The sequence below is a fragment of the Rissa tridactyla genome, chromosome 4 (genome assembly GCF_028500815.1).
Source record: "Rissa tridactyla isolate bRisTri1 chromosome 4, bRisTri1.patW.cur.20221130, whole genome shotgun sequence".
Lineage (NCBI taxonomy): Eukaryota > Metazoa > Chordata > Aves > Charadriiformes > Laridae > Rissa > Rissa tridactyla.
This window is the reverse complement of record NC_071469.1, coordinates 39823584-39837771: the sequence shown is the minus strand read 5'-3', so window position 1 is coordinate 39837771 and position 14188 is coordinate 39823584. Positions and strand designations below refer to the sequence as shown.

The following is a 14188-nucleotide window of genomic DNA, read 5'->3' as shown; positions in this document are numbered from 1 at the left end:
CATTTAACCTTGTTCTCTACACTGGAATATCTGTCTCGTATCACAAGTATTTATAGGAATGAAATACAATGGCAATGTCTTTCTCATGCATATTACTTTTGTGAATTGAACACCTGCTGCCAAATTAATTTCTGGTCTTGAGATGTTGAGATGCATGCATATGCCTACATGAAAAGCATATGGGGAAGCACTTAAAAAAAAAAAAAAGAATAATTAAATTCTCTTCTGATGTTGACTTGCGAATCCTAGCAAACCAAGTATTTTTTTAGAAATCTGTTAATAAGTGGTCTTCTCATTCACAGAGTCTTCCTCTAGAATAAGAGTCCTTCACAACAACACATATTTCCTTTCTAATGACAGAATGCTGCAATCAAAAAAAGCATCTCTCATGGTATTATAAACCACAAGATGCTACTGTTGACATATAAAATTATCTACAGGCACATCACACAAACTTTCCCTCATCAGTATTAGTCATAAATTGCTCTTCACTCTTGAGGCAAACTTCACATTGTAAACAAAATTGTATTTAGTCATGAATGTCATTAACTAGAAATAAAGAAATGTTAAGTTCGCTGCTATTCTTTTCCTCTCAAATGCAATGGCCGTAATTTCCAATCAGAAATTGTTCTTCAAAAACAGTGTTGCCTGACACACTCACCAGTTGCTACGTACATGAAATTATTTGGCTTGGAAGACCTCTCCTTTAGGCACAACATCCTATCACAGTGGACGAGGAGCAAAACTGAAATCTGTCAAGGTGTTTTTGCAAGTTTGAAAAGCTACTTGGTTACAGGATTAATTATTCTGATGTGAATAGAAGACTAGAGAAAGTCAAAACAGTGACACTTTCTCAGAAGTATCATGTAATTCCTGTATTTACTGTCTTCATTGGTTCCTGCAGTACTTTAAAACCAGCAAGTACTGAAAATGAAGTGCCATTGCTTTAACTAGTGTAAAGAAATGACAGGAATGCAGATGGCAGTACATCCATTTATGCATTCACTCAAGTTTTCCTCCTCTGAAAGCTTCTTTTATGGAAGCATTGATCCTGAAGATCCTGTGACAGAAGACGTTTCTACCTTCTAGAAAAGTTTACAGGGGAAAAACCTGTGATGGTATCTTCACATAGTTACTTGTTGAGTGCTCTCACTTTGGGAACCTAAGCACTTATGTTAGAAGTCTAGGGAAGGCAAGTTACAGCCATTTCAGACTGATGCAGATGCTGAGGAACCATAATGGTGATTGGCTCCACACAATTATTCCCAACCTTGGTAAGATGTACGAGGGTAGTTACGGCACGTGCTCTTGCTTCTGCCATAAATACTTCTAATTCATATGCCTATAAGCACTACAGACACTACTTAATTTTGGTAAGCAGGATACACTGCTTCGATTATACCCAACACTGACCATATACATTCATTCAAAGAACAGTCACACATATGTTCAGGCAATATTCTAGATACATAAACCATAAATAAGGCCAGGCTTGATGAGGCTCTGAGCAATCTCATCTAGTTAAAGATGTCCCTGCTTACTGTAGGGGGCTTGGACTAGATGACCTTTAAAGGTCCCTTCCAACCCGAGACATTCTATGATTCTATATGATTCACAGTACATATATACACATAGTAAAATCACACTCAGATGCAAGGATAAACACTCCAGAAAGGAAACATTATAAACACATGTTACAACTTGCTGAGTATTGCATTATGGACAAATAATTTCTCATATATATAAATATATATTATACAGGTTGTTTTTGAAATTACTAATACATTTAGAAACATGCATTTCATTAATCTTCTAAGGATATTTTTCAACTGGCAAGTATATTACAGCTTACAGAGCTTTTCCTCTTCCATTAACTAAGAGATAGAGTCTCTGCTTACAATCTGTCTTACTACCTAAGATGTAATTACGTGAATTAAAAAAATCAATACATCTGTTTTTCTCATAAATTATTTTGACCTGTAAAAGAGGTTAACCTACCACCTTTTCTAGAATATATGGTACCACTGTCAAAGAGACTTCTTATTTATTTGTCATAGTAATTATTGTTCTCTGTCTGATAAAGTACCCTCCTTCGCCATTTAAGCAAGCAGTTTACTTTGTGAGGACTATCAGAAAACATGAATATTCCAACTCCTGTGAATATCACTCCACAGCCTGTCAAGTTAAATCATATATCAAAACTGGAGCTATTCTTTCCGCATATTTCATTAAATTAAACCCCTTAATATTTCATGTTTAAATAGGGGAGGGATAGTTGTGCGGCAAAATAAATCTGAACTATTGTGCATGGAAGAAGATTCTGTCCTCTCTAGAAGTAACACTCCAATAATCTCATTTGCTTTCTCTTTTATTTCCTCCCCTCTCCTTTTTCTACTCAAATCCAGTTGAAGAACCTTTCAGAAATTAAGACTCCCCCTATATTTACTGCAAGGATACTCAGTCTACCCGTCTGCCAGCTGCTATTCTAAAATACAAAAGAATACCCTTCCATATACGATATAGATTTGTCCATTATACTCACTGCTACTGTGTCTTAGCACCTTCCAGCAGTGCCTTATTTCATGACTAACACCGATTATGTTACAGCTTGAGAAGTTCAATCATTCAAGGTGTGAGAGGTCAACTGACTTCAGTCACAACCTAAAAAGCCCCATTACCTGAACAAGACAAGATAGCTACCAGACACAAGTAAAGGAGGTGATTTTTTCCAAACACTTTAAATAGCTGTGACTTAGAACACCACAATCCTACCTCCACACTTAAATGCTGGCACAACTGAGATCAATAAGTAACCCATCCTTTGCTGTTTGCTAGGATCTCAAGCACTTAAACACCATCTGAGTGAGAAAGAGCCAAGAAATCAGAACAGGCCTCCTTAGCAGGTGAGGGGAAAAACACATTCCTGTGACTACTGATCTTGGCTAATACAGTAAGTTCCTAAAAATAAAATTATTTCACATTTCCCAGCATTCCATTTTAATTCGTTCACTGATCTCAGTTTGCACAACGAAGCCAGAAACATCAGCTTCTTTTTCTCCATCTTCAACATCAGCAAAATGTCAGTGGGTTTGGATTTCTTATATTAAAGGAGAAATATTATGGTTTAGGGGTTTAGTCATTTTTGGTTTTATAATTTTGGTGCAGTTCTCTGAACATCATGAAAATATTACATAACACTAATAAGTTCTGAAAACCTTCTTTGTTTCTAATACCAAAGTCTAAACATTGGATCTACCCTAATAAATCATGCTCCTCTTGACAATTCAGGACAGAGGAGTCCATGAATCTCAGAGGAGAGAAATGAATTTTGCTCACAGCAGAGTGATAGCTTTGAATGATGCAGATACAGGCAGCCACTGTATTTGCTTACAGTGGGTTTGATGTTAATTGAGGAGGAATAAATCCTCACAATTTTACACACTGCAAAGTCATGTCTAGATCAGATGATTACGCAACCACTTCCCTTTACTAGATTTTAAACTACTCTTGACTCCCTTTGCACAGTTGAAAATTAGTATATGAAACTGCACAATGGGTTAAGTAATTATAATGAGCAAGCAATATGTCAGACTGATTGACTACCAAGCAAATAAAGAACCAGCTACGCAGACCACAATACCAGATCTAGGCCAAATTCCCACCTAATACCCATCTTATACTCCACTGAAGAACAAAGATTTCAACAGATACTTTTTAATATTTTGTACATTTAAGGATACACTAAGATGAATGCCTACAAAAAATTCTATTTTATCAATTAAAACAGTGACTTAAAATGCCTGGAAAGGATAAGAGTTCAATTTTACCTTTAATTTTTAGTTTAAGATATATTTTCAGATAAGTAATCACTTTATATAATCAACATCAATAATAATTCTTGTCTTCTATATTCAGAATTTATTGAACAGGATAGTAAAGAAATCCTATATAGTCTTTGTGCACTTCAAAGTAAGAAAGAACATGGCTTTTTAATGTAACATTTCTGTAATTCTCCAAGCAAAGGAATTCAGTGTTGAAAGGCAGCAGTACTGTACCTTGATTTCCTCTATTTCGTCTGGCACTATCTTGTATGCAGATATAGTCCCACCCAACCTGAAATCAGGAGAAGAAAAATATTCTCTGAAATAAGAAGAAAAATATTCTCAAAATCAGTAACACAAAGCACAGCATGTTAATGGTGTCATGACTCGTTCCCAAACAGAAATATCCCTCCTATCAATTTAGAGGTAAAACCCACCAAGCCCCTAAGCAACAGCAAAACCACAGCTTTCCTTTCTTTATCAAATGAAAAACCTTCATGTTATTAACATAAACGTTAGAAACAAGGTTTCCTTCATCACCCTAAAACACAGAAATCAGGTCAACTAAGCAGAGTTACCATCACCAGGATGTTATTCCTTACATTAATGGCCATCAATCATCATAGTCTATGATTTCTTGTTTGTTGTCTAAGTCACATGGGTGAGTTTAAATATTTGAAGCCTGATGTGCTTTGTGCTCAGTATTTCCTAAGCTACTATACAGTTTTAAATGCAACCAAATGCAATTCTGGAAACTGAAATTTTTTAATTGGACGTGCATGTACAGACCTCACAAACCACACAGACTCTATGGCTTCCATGTTTGAAAAGTCTCTGGACTTCATGATTGGTAAAGAAAAGTGGGTGATGTGCAATAGCTGGCACTGATACAGAAAAATAGGGGCGTTTGTTCCACGTTGAACTTACTGAATTTACTTGTCTGTATCTTGCAAAGGTTATGGTAAAGAATAGTTCACATACCAAAGATGCATTAATAGCTTGTACTATAAATGGTGGTAAATATTACATTTTCCCCAGAGACATGCAGACATGGCTTTTATTTCACGAAGCAGTATCATTGATAGTGACAATTCAGACCTAAAAATATAACTGCATGAATGACCTCCCTGCTGGCTCTGCACAGCAACACTAGTCATTTTCTGGGTCCTACAGAAGTGGAAATCACGTAAGAAAATATTTATTGTAAAGCAGTAGACAGCTATCAAATGTGTATTTGTATTATCTCCCTATTATTGGATGTTTTCCTTCAAATTGTCAGCATTTCTATACTGACGTATTTCCTTATATTCAATCTGGAAATTACTACACATATAGTTTACTCAACGTAAAAAGGGGAGAAGAGAGTAACACAGAAAATACATTAAGATTTTCCCCATAAGTCCTGCCTTTCCACATCTCTACAAGTAAGTCACTCGGAAATGAACGCTCTGAAGGCTTTAGACAGAAGATGAAGTCTGCATAGCAAAAGTCAAGTCTGAAGTTCATCGCTGCTCTAATTAATATCAGCTATGATTTCCGAGGTAGAGCCAAGGTCCCGCCATTACAGCATTCAAATTCACCATGAACAATTAGAGTGTAGCAATTGCTCTCTCCTATTTCCTCTACAACTTCCATTGCTGTTAATCATCAAGGGAGTTGAAAGCTAGAGAACTGAAACTTTTTTTTGCCTACGCAAGTGCAACCATGAGCTTTTATTCTTCACTGTATCTGAACCTTTGTTTAAATGGTGTTTCCAGCTATAAGAATTTGGTTTTAACATCATGATGAAGGTTTGCCTCATCATACCAGACGACTCAGATCAGTGTGTATTATCGTTGCACATGACCAGTCCTATTGCTAATGGAAGGAAGTCCATAAGAAAATATTTTTTATTTAGTTCTTTCAGATCAATTCTTGTCTGCACTCTGGAGTACCCAAAAAATAACTTCATTGACTTTCTGTCCTCTAGCAGAAAGGGAGGACAGAGCCTCTGCTGCCAGCACTCCACCAGCAGGAATTCCACCTGGTAGAGTTCTTTATTGGCCACCCTCGGCACAACTATTAAGCTTTTTCATGGAATACATCAGAAAAAACTTCCATAAATCAAAGTAATTGATTCAGTAAACTCCTCTGGCTTGCTTAAACCATTAATTAGCATCATTTTCTGCAAATACTTTTGCAGAGTTTTGTGTCAAGAGTTTAATATACTCTTAATCTGCCAAGTTACAGTTCAAATGGTAGCACATTTTAAGTTACGCATTCCTGAACTGGACATTTTCCTTTACTGAATCACATGCACAATGTCATTGAAAGTGTCAGTTATCACAGTTCTGCATTTTTGAAAGAGAAAGCTACATTAAAAGTTATGTTACTGTTGAAATAAACAATCTGTCACCTATAGCTCCAGCTCACCATATCTATTTTAACACATTTTCAATCCTATGCTGTCATCTTTAGCTTGAAATACTACACTATTGAAACACTACACTATATATATATATATACACACACACACAATACTACTACTACACATTTCAGAACATTAGATTTCACTCCATCTGATAACTCCTGTAAGAGAGATCCACAACAGTAGATTCCCAATTAAATCTGGTACTATAGAGGACATAATAAAGACATTTGACTTCGTGTATAAAGTTTGGTTTTGAGTTTTACAGACGTTTAAAGCCATCACGCACTCTGGGAGGATCCAGTTAACGCAGTCTGAACTCTTCTACTGGTCCCAAGTATGATATATGTGAGGAACAGAATTTTTTTTTTACTATATAATAAGGTATCTATGACAAAAAAGGATTTAAGCTGCCTATTTGGAAGCCTGTGAGTAGTTAACAATAACACATAGATAAAATTAAAAAACAGTCTGCCTTTTTTCTGGCAAAATGTCTTGATTAGCATCAATTTCATGCACAAAATATTATGCCATTACAATTAACTCGCTAAATGAGCTTAAGAGGCAGAACCAGTGAAACACACTGCATACTCTCCTCTCAAAAATCATTAATCCCAGTTCATTCCAACCTGAAATCTGAAAGCACTTCGTTTGGTGTTATCAAATCGCTATTACAAATCTCTCACGGTCAGGTAAACCCTCAGTGTCAGGGATTACACAATGTCGCACACATGCAAGTTACTGAGAAAAAAAAAAAAAAACCAGAAACACTGTGATGAAAGAACAGTAAAATCCGGGCAAACTGAAAATCAATTCATGAATCGGTATGCCCAACTTAAGGAAAACTTTGTATCTTGAGTATTTCTCTGAATTACATTTAAGTGTCACTATGAATTGTGACCTGTCCTGAAGCTTGCTTGTTATTTTTGATCCCTGGCACCTGAAAGAACAGAGACCAGGCAATTACACACAGATGAGTTCAGCTACAGGATGATACACAGTCTGTGACAGAGGACTTGCACACAGCACAGGGTTTTTCATTTTCTTGGGAACAAGCTCTCTCTGCAGGTTGGTTTTGTTAGAACATTTTACACTGACTTTTTGATCAGCGTTTCAAGAAGCAAATACCTCCAATCAGCGAATCAAAGGACCTGCAAAGGACCTGAGTCCACATTAACTTTTGTGGGCTTTGTACGCTAGAATATAATGCGGCAAAGAACCTGTTAGAAGGGCCAGAATTCAGGTCACAAGGTTCTCAATTTTTGTGCAGATTCACTCTTCACCTTTCACACATTTTAGTTTTTATTATATTTTTCTGCAGTTGAACAACACAACATCCAGCATCACACAATATAAATGTCATTTTCTCTCAGAACAAATACTCAATCAACCAAGAGCAAAGCTAAATATAGACAGCTACTTCCAGTAAGCTGAAAAGACAGTCACAAACTTCATCTAAAGAGACTTACTGCACAGTCTCTCTTCCAAACAGCAGTATTTTCGCACTATAGCAAGCCATATTATTTCACAGTGAAATTATTTAAAATACTAGTTAACTTAAATTTTTCACATATATATATGTAACTGAAAATCTCTGAAAGATCCCACAATTCATATTCAAATTTCGATAGACATCAGTCTCATCAGGTCTGTATGTAATACAGACTTCCCAGTTCTCTAATCCTTTTGCAGAAGAGAAGTAAAATTATTCCTAGATTTAGTAATTAGAGCTAACACAATAAAAATGAAGAACCACACCTTATATTGGGTTAAACTGGTGGAGGTCTTTGAAGGGAGAATCATAAAAGATGGGATAGAAATTCCATAAAAACAATTAGGAAATAATAAATCCCATACAACTATTTGCACAGGAGTTTGTGAAAGAATAGAAACTTTGTGTCTCTTTTAGGGAAACTGTTTTGGGAAAAAGGTGCATCTCAGGTTGCCATACAATGCATACACTGGGCTCACAGGAAGTTCACAAAACGGATTCAGGAGAATGTTGAAAGCAAGGTTTCTATAGCAACCTAAGAAATAAGCGAAATATAGGAAATAAACTGAACGAGGCCAATACAGTTGTACTGGAACAGATGGAAGCTTTACTATTTCACAAATTAAAGCAGAATATCACTGAAGAGGGAAAACTTGAACTTCATCCAAGTTAAGGAAAGTTAAAAAGCAGGAGGAACTGTCCTCAAATGGAGGCAAGAAACAATGAACCACAGCCCAAATGGGAAGAGAACTCGAGAAGAAAAACTTCCAGAAAACTAAACTGCGATTCTGTTAATGATAAACTATCCGTTATTTTAATAAGTCACCCTTTTATGATCTATTTGCTGTATGTTTCAATACTCTATCTAAAACAGCAACTTAATTTCTCATTTTAAAAACATTTATTCTGGATCCAAGGTTAAAATTATCACCATGTTATTTTCCATATAGTTGCAACTCGGACTTCTGAATGGTCTTCCCCTGTGACCCCGTACATATGCCTGTGCCGACAGACTCACTGGATTATTACCGCGTAGCTACACCATGAGCAAGACACCTGTGCACCTGGAGTGAATCAATACTGGCCAGCTTTTATAATTTGAATTCTGACCAAAGATACGAACCCAGTCTTTATATCCAGTTCCACATTCGGTGACTGCCATAAGAAGCTGAGCTATTGATTCATCCGTTAACTTAATAAATGAGTCATACTGAATGCTATGAAGTCAATTTTCTAAAAATAGCTTGTAGCCAGCTTGGCTCCTGTCATCTGCTGAAGTTCTCCAATGCCACTTTAATTAACATTAATCTTTTTTCAGATAGATCACTCTGTCTAGATGATATCAAGCTGTCACGAAATCTCCCAGTGAAACTCTGCCTCAGCCTTAAATGAAAGTAAAACTCAAAAACCTCTGCTTAATTTCTTTTCCAGATCCATCTCATAAATATATTTGTTATCTACCATCAGAATATTCTACCTTTTGACTGATTTATAAACCAAGCAGAATATTCAAGAGAGAATATGCTTGTGAGCAGATCAAATGACTGGGAGCCAGACTGGCTATTTCTAATTCTAAGGAGACGTTCCTTTTACCACAGGCTACTGAATGAATACATGTTACGATACCACTCCTGCCAGAGCAAACTGACCAAGGCAATGTTTTTACCATACCCAACTGGGCTAGCTTAATGTTGACCCGTGAGACACCGGCAAATCATCTTGCCTTGGATTCTCACATGCAGCTAAAACTTCACAGAGTATTCCAGGGAAAGAGGTTGCAGAATTGCATTTCAAAGTAACTTTGTTCTCCACCACCTCTAAGAGCATACATTAAATGCAGACACAAAGCCACTTTAAATGATACTAGTTTCCACTGACCTTTGAGAAATTGTTAAAGAACCCTGAAGGGAGGTAGTAAGAACATGCTATTTTGGGCTCACTTCCTACACAAGAGAACACTGGCAGCTAGAGCAAGCTGGGCTGCAGCTCCTGTCGCTGGCTACATGCCAGCAACGAATTGTGCAAAACAGCTTGCAAACTGCTTCGTGAAGACAGTTTTACATACTCTAAGGTGTAGAATTACATGATGAAGTCCCAGCTCATGTGGTTTGTTTTTTTGTTTAACGGATCCAATAATTACACTCTTGAAAACTTACACACACACCCCCCAGCCCCCCCACATTTCAGGCTAACTTCAACATGCTGTGCTCAAAAACCTCACACAAATAAAATGATTGCAGACATCCCTGCTGTCAGTTTGTGTCTCACGAACAATAGCTCTGGGATTAAGATGTCAAAATTACAGGGTTCTCCCTCCACCTCACCATGTTGCAAAGACTTATTGCACGTGCAAAAAATGAAAAAAAAAGGTGGGGGAGGGGCAGAAAATAAACTAACCCAATGTTTAACAATTTTTATTCCCTACCTTATCACTAAGAGTAACAAAAGTATAAGAACACAGTTTTCACTGCTTTCTGCCTTTTTTTTTCTAAACAGAAAAAAAACCTACATAAAAACATTTTAAGGAGAAGAAAAATGTTATTTCTTTCTTTCACCCTCCAAAGTTGTTTTTTGTTTTTTAAACTTTAACATAGGAAAAGCAAGAATAAATTGGAAGAGGCCAATTTTTCAGGCACCCTCAGTAGGAAAATACTGTCATCTCAACAATCTGTTATTGGGAAAGAAAGCAACAAGGATCTTTGTCCTCAACACGTTAGAAACTAGCGATGAGGTCGTATGTACATCATTTGCTAATCACATGACCAGGAGCTACTCTCCCCTTTTAGCAGAATCATTTGTTTATGTTTTGGGGGGGGAATTGGAACTGTTATGACATAAAATATATGAACTCAAATACACCTCAATATAGTTATCAAAACTCACATCAGTTCAGGGCTGAGTGTAGTTTCTTAGAGGATATCTTTAGTTTAACTCAGTGCATGGGGCACACCTATATATGACAGGTTATATATGATGGGATTGCCGTGACACAGGTGCAGGACCTTGCATTTGACCTGGTTGAACGTCATGAGGTTCACATGGGCCCACCTCTCAAACCTGTCCAGGTCCCTCTGGATGGCATCCCTTCCCTCCCCTGTGTCAGCCGCACCACACAGCTTGTTGTCATCGGCAAACTTGCTGAGGATGCACTCGATCCCACTGTCCATGTCACCAAAGATGTCTATAAAGATGTTGAACAGCACTGGTCTCAGTACCAACCCCTGAGGAACACAACTTGTCACTGGGTTCCACTTGGACATCAAGCCATTGACTGCAACTCTGAGTGCAATGATCTAGCCAGTTCCTTATCCACCGAGTGGTCCACCTGTCAAATCCAAGTCTCTTCAATTTAGAGACCAGGATGTCTGGATAACCTTTAAGGAACCTTCCAATATAAACCATTCTATGATTCTATGAAAAGGATAGAATAGATAGAATAAAATTCCATTAAAATACATGGAATTTTCAGTGGTGCAATGTTATTTTTTTACTCTAAGCATGAAGAGAGGTGCCTTCTGGACAAAAGTAGGAGGAATGCTGAATTTCCATGCAAAGCAAAAACTACTGCAACAGGTTGCCCAGAGAAGCTGTGGATGCCCCATCCTTGGAGGTGTTCAAGGCCAGCTTGGATGGGGCTTTGAGCAACTGGATCTAGTAGAATGTGTCCCTGCCCATGGCAGGGGAGTTGGAACTACATGATCTTTAAGGTCCCTTCCAACTCTAACCATTCTATGATCCCATTTCAGTTTTGATTTTCACTAAAAGGTCATTAATAACTGTTCAAAAGTTCTGTCATTAATACTTGTATGTTTCACAGCAAGGGTATGAAGAACACAAACGTTTTAAGATCTTTGAACAGAATGAAATACAAACATTATGGATATTTATAACATCAAAACTTTTTTAGGACTTTAACTGCATCAGACAACGTAGCATGCAGAACACTACATCAAATGTTTCATGGTTTGTAATGGCCTAGTTACACCAGATTATACCAAAAGAGAGGCGCTGCATCAGAAATGGGTTGAGAATGCCCGAGACTAATTCTGCACTCAGAAATTTCATTACAGGCTCAAAATTTTATTTCTAATTAAAACTGACTTTTAAAGTCTTCCCAAACGCTAGGAGAATCTGAAAACAGTCTTGCCATGTTGATCAACAGCAAAAAGCTCACTTCTGGGCGGGACGCATGCATGTTTATAGCGCACGGGAATGATTGTACTAAGCTCCATCTGATTGGTAATTTAACTATGGAAATCATACATTAAATCAAACAGACAGAAATGTCAGCTAGATTTAAGTAAAACTGTGTTCAGTGACTTTGAAAGTTCCCACCGGGGCATCAGATGCTTGACCAGCCAGCTCATTAAACAACATGAGCAAGATTTGAAATTTCCTGAGAGGAAAAAATATGCAGAAGCAGACAAAAATCATTATCACAAAAACAGTCGAAGTCTCACCATTTAGACAAAGAAATATATATTTAATATCCATGTTGGGATTCAGTTGGTAGACTGAGGACTTCAAAACACTGTATGAAGAGAAGTATTTATAGTAAGGGACAAGACAATAATAAATGTTGATCTTAATTTCTTCTATAGGAAATACTGTGGTAGGGCACAGTACGTATTTGCATTTTTTCCAGCAAATACGTACCTAGGAGAGATACAGAGCATTTGCATATATATTGCTAGCAATTGCGTGTCACAAAATCCTTACCTACCTCTACTGAAAGCAAATTTTATGGGTGCCTGAGAGTGACCTTTTGCCTACCTTGGAAGGCACTGCAAATTAAAGGATTTAGGCAATATGATAAGGATTGCAATGATCTGCCAGGAAATGAAAGATTCCACTGGTAAATTACCATAACAGCTTTTAGAAACCTATACAGGAGGATAAAGTTATTTTTGCTGACATTCCTATCATTTCCGTTGAGCTCTATTTGCTTCTACCCAAATATAGGAGAGAGATCATCTGAATGAAATATTAAGAAAAAGACAATTCCTCCTAGGAGAATAAGTTGACCCACAACTACTAGAAACAGTAAGGTTTATTTTCTTCTAAATTAATACTGGCCACCTCCCCCACAGACTTTTAGGATCCAACAACAAGTGGATTTAAAAAATATGGCCCTCCACCATGAAGCCTTCAGGCTTTTTACAATGTTTATGCTTTTCACACCCCAGTACAATACCATAATTTTCTTCCCAATAACTTTAGTGTATATTTTCCCTTCCATTTCTTAGATGCTCAAGCATGTGCACATGCTTGACACACATTTGTGAAGCATGCTTAGACACAAAAAGTCCACGTGCACACTTGTGCTATAATAAATAGCCTAATAAATATTAAATATTTATTTTAAAAATAGAGGAAGTTTGGCTGAGATATGGAATAATGGAAACACAGGGATCCTGATGCTGGAGAACAAGCTGGAAAGAACTGCAGACCACAGATTGAAAAAAGCAGAATAATTTCCATGATCAGGCAAAAAGGCATCCCAAAAGCCTCTGCATTCCAAAAAATACCAATAAGGACTAAAGGTGAGAGCAGGACGACTCAAACTTGGGAAGAATAAAATGTGAAGAATATGTGGAAATAGTATGATCATTCCAGATTCTAGATAAAATTGGTTCTTTACAATTTAAAGCACAGGGCTTATGGAAGACTGTCAGAACTTTTAAATAATTTGTTTAAAAAAATATATCCTACAGTTCTGAAATTACAAGAATGACAGAGGATCCTAAGAGACAAGTGACATCCAGAAGGGCTACTACACTAGTTCACACAATACTTCACCTTCCCAAAGCTCCAATGTCTCATGTTTCTCGACTACATTCCAGAAAGATATAAAGTATGAATACAATCCAGTATGCGATTAATGGCAGTCTTATTATGTCTATATTTCTCTAAAAAGTTAAATTCAGAGGCAAAATTAGCTGTTGGTTTCCTTTTTCCTTAGTACATCAGTGTGCTTGCATATACACACATATATTGCTGTGTGTGGCCTAAATGGGAGAACTAAATTGTGCTCAAAATAGTGACCTGGGTCAACTGGGGTTTTTTTAGTGTATGCTATGTGTTGCAGAATGTGAAAGGGAAAAAAAATAAACGAAAAACATCTGTTCAGTCCCAGAATGCAGTCTCTCTCTTCATACCTAGGAGGAACTTTCTATAGACAAATAACATTACTGACAAAGCTGAAAATGAGATTTTATTGCATGTCTCTCAGTTGTCTCCACTCTAGATAATTTCCAGTTATTTTTTGAAGCCATCATCCATACTCTACAGCCACTTGTAAAATACTTCTGTAACATTCAAACTCAAGTTATTGAAAAAATTTTTGTTTTTAATATTAGCTATAAGGGTTGCTCAGCACTCTTATTTTTGTTTTCTGTAGTTGTCATTCCCTTTTTTGTTTGCATCTGATCATTTAAATGTCAACACAATGTTTCTAGTTGAATTTAA

General features: G+C 36.9%; 1 protein-coding gene across 8 annotated transcripts in view; it reads right to left on the bottom strand.

The window, feature by feature from the left end:
• The window catches only part of GPHN (gephyrin), a 299636-nt gene that overhangs the window by 168975 nt on the left and 116473 nt on the right, over positions 1–14188 (bottom strand). For all 8 annotated transcript variants that reach the window (XM_054200605.1, XM_054200607.1, XM_054200606.1 and 5 more), the window contains exon 3: positions 4056–4113. In XM_054200605.1, the coding sequence (XP_054056580.1) occupies positions 4056–4113 (58 nt within the window). The remainder of the gene's footprint in view (positions 1–4055; positions 4114–14188) is intronic.